The following is a 6,096-nucleotide window of genomic DNA, read 5'->3' on the forward strand; positions in this document are numbered from 1 at the left end:
ATATGAAAAAACAAACAACAACAGCCCTATTCTTGATCATATTTTCCCAAATTATAGCAGAACTTTTTATTGAGATGTATAAATCATATCAGATCTAGAAACCATCTCTCTACAACAGAAATGTTAAAGGCAAATGATATTACAATTCTCCCATCGCAAAAAGGATTTTAACAGCTGTTTATGGGGAAAAGGCAGAGTACTTTTAAAATCTTACCTTTATATTTGGTTTGGACTTACTCACTGTGAAAGAAAAAAGCACAAGAAAAATTAGAACAAGAGCTAGGATAATTTTAAGAGGAAATGATATCAGATGGAAAAAAATTAATGTCAATAATGTCAATAAGATTGGACCTCATATGTTCAATCATACATTTTTAACACATCGGTACTTTATCCATTCATTTACACAGACTGTGTATTAAAAATTGTCCACATGGGTGGCTGAGACAGTCACACCTTTGCTTTCTGATGGTTGTGTTGACAAATCTTATTTCATGCACAAAATTATTTTAAAATATATAAAATTGCCGCTGGGCTATCAGTATGAGGTGCATATGAATCATAAATTAATTTAACGCTTAGACATGGATCCCATCTCCAAGGTATTTCATTATATACAGTAGGACCTCTGTATCCACGGATTCTGGTATCCCGGGGGGGGGGGGGGGGGGAAAGGGGCAGGGTCCAGAACAGATCCCATGCAGATACTGAGATCCCACTCTATATGCATATATGCTAAAATAAAAAAAAAAATCCAATATTCTAAATACTTGTAGCCCCAAGCATTTTGGAAAACAACCTGTGCAACTGATTAGGAGCTCATTCTGCAGAAGTACAGTCAGCCCTCTATATTGACAGATTCTTTATCCACGGATTCAACCATCCAGAAATATTCCAGAAAGCAAACTCTGATATTGCTGTTTTATGTAAGGGGCACTATTTCACTGCATCATTGTATTTAATGAAACTTGAGCATTCACACATTTTCATATCAATGGGGGGTCCTGGAACCAAACCCCACTGGATACCAAGGGTCCATTGTACTACAATCAAGAAATAGACCCTCTTACATTACCAGCCTCTTAAGAACATATGGCAGGGCGTCAATGATGTGTTGAGATAAAACTAGTTGTACTTTAATCTCAACCATATACAAGTTTTTTTTAAAAGTTGGATAGTACAGTGGGCCCTCTTTATCCACGGCCTTGCCATCCATGGATGGCAAGCCTGTACTGAACCCAATGGCGGCATGGATGCAGCCGCACCATCACTGGGGACAAAAAGTCCCTTGCTCCCCAAAAAAGTCCCTTGCCCCCCTCCTTCCTTCACCTCTGCCCCAGCCCTCCTTCCTTACCTGCTTCTTTCCTTCCGCCCTGGCAGAGCTGGGGCTTGAGTCTCAGAGCCCATTTACAGGCCTAGCACCCAGGATGGAGCCTCTCGGCCTGAGACCCAAGCCCTGGCCCCGGCTCCCTTAGAGGCCTGTTGGCCGGAGGGAGCCTGGGCCAGGGCTCAGAGGCTCCATTGCAGGTGCTGGGCCTGGAGATGGGGGCTACAAGACTCAAGCCCCCACCCCGGCCCCAACTGATTGGGAGCCAAACGTTGCCCCCAAAGCCAAGCTGGGGCGGAAGGAAAGAAGCAGATAAAGAAGGAATGTGGGGGAGAGGGGAAGGCAGGAGAGGGGAGGGGAGGGAAGGGGGGCAAGGGATTATTGTCCTATTGTCCTTAACGGTGGTGTGGACAAAGGGACTTGAGCATCCACGGATTTTGGTATACTGGGTGTGGGGGTCTGGAACAGATGCCCCGTGGATACTGAGGGCCCACTGTATAATTTCTAGGTTACAATGTTCACTTTTGGCACAATATTCCAGGATCATCAAAACGGTAAATAACCTGAGGTGTTATTGAACCTGGGACCTTTGACAAACAAAGCAACCGCAGGAAGAAGCGTGTATGTAATAAGACAAAGACGAAGAGGATCTATTCACTAGACTGTGGCCAGTGTAATCAAACTACAGTAATTCATTTATGTTGAAGTAGCTTCCTTGGCTGCCAGTTTGTTTCTAGGCACAATTCAAAGTGCTGGTGATTACCTATAAAGTCCTATATGGCTCACACCCAGGCTACTTGGCAGACCGTATCTTCCTGTATGAGCTGGCCTGGGCTTTGATATAATCGGGATAGGCTCTTCTCTCAATCCCACCACTATCACAAGCACAGGGGTGGGGACATGAGAGAGGGCCTTTTCTGTGGCTGCCCCTAGAGACTGAAACTCCCTTCCCAGGGAGGCCAGAACGGCCTCCTCCTCGTTGTCCTTCTGTCGGCAAGCTAAGACTTTCCTGTTCAGACAGGTATTTAAAACAGAAAGTTTTTAAAGAACCGTCTGGGGTGCTGTAGTTTTAATGTGTCTTAAATGCTTTTATCTTTTTAAACTGTATTTTATTCTTGTAACATGCAATCTGTTTTAATAATGTAATAATTTAATTCTATTTTAATGTAGCACTTTTATATGATTTTAATTGTACTTTAACACTGTAAGCCAGACTGAATCCCAGTTTTGGGGAAAGAGTGAGATATAAATAAATAAAAGCATCATCATCATCTCATTAATGTATTTAAATGTGTACTCTTGATACCACACTAATCTAAGTGTATCTACCTTTGGTATTACCATCTTTATTTATGTGGCACAGACATTTTCATACCCTAAAGGCACTGGATCCTTTCTGATCTTAGAAGCTAAGAAGAATTAATCTTGGTTAGTACTTTGTTGAGAAACCACCAATGAATACCAGGCTGTATTTCAAAGGAATGAATTGGCAAAAATACTTCTTGAGTATTCCTTGCCTAAGAAAACCCTATGAAATCCATGGGGTCACCAGTGACTTCTTTCTCTCTCACAACACACACACACACACACAATAGCAATCTTCATATGTTGGAGTAATCATACCACAAGGAGCTATTATCAGCCTAGGTTTTCCATCCAGTATTTCAGTTTCAAGCTTTAGGCCATCTCTGCAATATAAACAGAAAATGAAATTTATTTCTAACTGACATAATCTTTGAGGAAAATATAGGACATGATTTTTAAACAAACCAATGAAACCCATCTGTAATTTAAAAGTTTACAAAGCAGTAGAAGTATGAAAATATATTATAGTATACGCATTGATATACTGTATTTGATTTCTCTCTCTCCTGTCCACTTGCATGTGTTTTTATGATGACCACACAATACTAAAGGTACCACATAGAAGGAGAATGTGTCTGTCTTTGTGGATCAACCACTACCATTGCAAATAGTTGTGGATACTTGGAATGCAAACATTGAATGTATTTAAATCTCCAACATACTCTTGTTTCTTAGAGCATATGTTAGCCATATCCAAGTAATTGCAACCAAAATATTTACAAGATGGAAAACCAAAATAATATAACGAACCAGGCTATTTTATGCAAAAAAACATTTCTGTGGTCAGATGCTCAATCTGGCAGACAAATAAGTCAAGTGTCCTGAGGAGAAAATGCAAGTACTTGTACAAATTCACAGTGGTGGTGGAAAGACGGAAGAGAAGGGACACGCACGCTTATAATGAATATGAAAAGAAAAAATGCATGTAGGCTGTACAAATTCAATGTAGAAAACGAGGAAACAGAATAGTAAGAGTTGCCAGACCTGGATGCATACTGATCGAACAGAGGCTGCATCCAAAAAAATAGACTAGGAATGGAAAGGGCAGCCATGAAAGAACCCAACAAGATCCTGAAGAGAAAGATACACAACAGGAAACTAAAGTTAGATTTACAAGTCAATGTTTCCCCATCATCACCATGTACAGATGTGGGAGCTGGACAGTGAGAAAGCAGATAAGAAGAAAATTAAACCATCTGAGATGTGGTGCTGGAGAGGTGCTGAGAATACATTTGATGGTTCGTGGGATTAAAAAATGGAATCTTAAACGATTTATTGATATTAAATTGATATTCCTTAATGAAGCCTCTTGCTGAGAACTGCAAAGTGTCTACCACTTTTGTCTTAGAACAGATTTTCCTGTTTTTTCCTAAGCAAGAGGAGTGGCTCCCAGCATTCCTGTTTCTCACGGAATAATAGTTTCTGCTTCTTACTGTAAGGAATGCATGCATTTGTGCATGGTTTATGCTTTAGATTGTTGAGATTTATATAGCAGAGACCATCATGTGCGCCGTGATTGAAATAAACCACATAGCCTGTTTCTCCATAGATTATATTGTGGTGTATGCATGTAGGCATTGTCTTGAAGGATTCAATATATTAGCGACACAAATAATGAAAAGACTTAAAAGGGAACGGCTTTTAGATTGTAAGCCTGAGGGCAGGGAACCGTCCAATAAAAGATGTATGTACAGCGCTGTAAATAGCAAGACAGCATAATAATAAAGAGTAAATATAATAAAACCTAATAGGCTAGTTATAAATAGTTATCATATGTGAGTGTGGAGCTGGAGAGGTACCGTGGATGGCCAAAAAAGGACATGGTGTCATAGTCCCGGTTTGGCACGTTTTAAGTGTCTTGGCTCAGGCTATGGATTCTGGGATGGGTTTGTTGTGGGCCAGCGGCCCACAACAAACTCCATCTCCCAGAATTCCATAGCTTGAGCCAAGACACTTAAAACCTGGAAGCCTAGATGATGATATCGTGGCTGTCATACTTTGGTCACATCATGAGGCAGGACTACCCTCTTGGAGGGTAGCAGAAAAGAGGGAAGGCTGCATGCCAGATGGCTAGATTCGTCAGGATCGGAGACCAAGGGCCTGGTTTATAGGACCTGACCCAGAGGAGAGAGGGGCTTGGAGACATCTCAGTCACAGGGTCACCATGGATTAAGAACAAAATGTCCCAGTAGAATTAGGGATGGCCTATTTACCAGTGCTCCCAAACTGTGCCCTTTAAGGGGTTTTTTGGACTTCATTTCCCAGAAGCCTCCGCCGTGTTGGCCCATAGCCTGGGGATCTGGGAGTGAAGTCCAAATAAAAATCCCTTAAAGGGGACAGTTTGGGGACCCCTGGCCTCTAAACCAATCCTCTGAAGCTGAAAGGAAGGACAAAGCGTTTCCAGGGCAACGTGTGGCCCTCCCTCCCTGCGCGCGCGGCCTTAAAAAATCCGCTCAGTTACAGGTAACACAACGCATGGCGCATGCGCGGCTCGAGGACTTGTGTGGAGGAGGCGAAGGCGTCACTACGTTTAGACTCCGACTCCCACAATGCTTAGCGGGCAAGGCATGCCACCGGCTGAGTGTGAGCGGAGCTGATTGGTGGAGTAGGCCCCGCCCCCTTAGTCGGCCTATCAGGGCCATGTCATTGTGCGGTGGCCAGCAACCGACGTACACAGAGCGAGAAGGCTTCGCTTGTCGGTCCTCTGGAGAGGTTTAGGGGATGGTGCCTTTGCTTGGGCTTCTTGGCAGAGCGGAGGCCGAACCATGAACCTCGGGTAGAGGACGTTGGGATGCGGCTCTCCATTGGCTGCGTCCACAATGGAGAGAGAACCTATGGGTTAGCATGTACCACTATAAGTTATCCTAGGAAGAAGGAAGACAAGGATGCTCATGCCTGGCTCTATAGCAGTGCCGAAGGGGGATTGGATTGGTGCAAGACTAGCAAGTCTATCTTGGCTTCTTGCCGAACACACAAGTAAGGCATTTATGTACTATAGAATCCCAGAGTTGGAAGAGAGCCCTAGAAGGTCCTGATCCAGTCCAACCCCCTCTGCCATGCAGGAACTCTCAGTCAAAGCATCCCCATGACAGATGGCCATCCCCTCTGCTAAAGGCCTCCGAGGAAGGAGAGTGTTCCACTGTCGGACAGCCCTTACTAATGTTGAGTGGTCTCTGTTCCTGGGGCTTGCATCCATTGCTCCAGGCTCTTTGCATCTCTTTGTTTCTATCCCTTACCTGATAAAATGCAGCCAGGGAGTCTTGTCCTGTTCTCAGCGGGTGAACACCTCAAGGGTTACAAGAGCCCTACCTTGTATCTTGACACAAGGCAAGCCAAACAGCAGTCTCCATGTATGCTGTTCTCTCACCACAGGGAAACGGCACTTGGAAAATTTGCTTCCACCA

At 43.6% G+C, this 6,096-nt stretch overlaps 2 protein-coding genes across 2 annotated transcripts in view; both read right to left on the minus strand.

Annotated features, from left to right (window-relative positions):
- CCDC66 (coiled-coil domain containing 66) overlaps positions 1–3,012 on the minus strand; it is a 29,866-nt gene extending 26,854 nt beyond the window's left edge. The window contains 2 exon segments of the mRNA XM_042451234.1: positions 215–240; positions 2,951–3,012. The gene's annotated coding sequence lies outside the window, so the exon portion shown is untranslated.
- A 2,312-nt stretch (positions 3,013–5,324) lies between these two features.
- LOC121920334 overlaps positions 5,325–6,096 on the minus strand; it is a 25,654-nt gene continuing 24,882 nt past the window's right edge. The window contains exon 5 of the mRNA XM_042447466.1: positions 5,325–5,524. Coding sequence (XP_042303400.1) covers positions 5,325–5,524 — 200 coding nt within the window. The remainder of the gene's footprint in view (positions 5,525–6,096) is intronic.

The sequence above is a fragment of the Sceloporus undulatus genome, chromosome 2 (genome assembly GCF_019175285.1).
Source record: "Sceloporus undulatus isolate JIND9_A2432 ecotype Alabama chromosome 2, SceUnd_v1.1, whole genome shotgun sequence".
NCBI lineage: Eukaryota > Metazoa > Chordata > Lepidosauria > Squamata > Phrynosomatidae > Sceloporus > Sceloporus undulatus.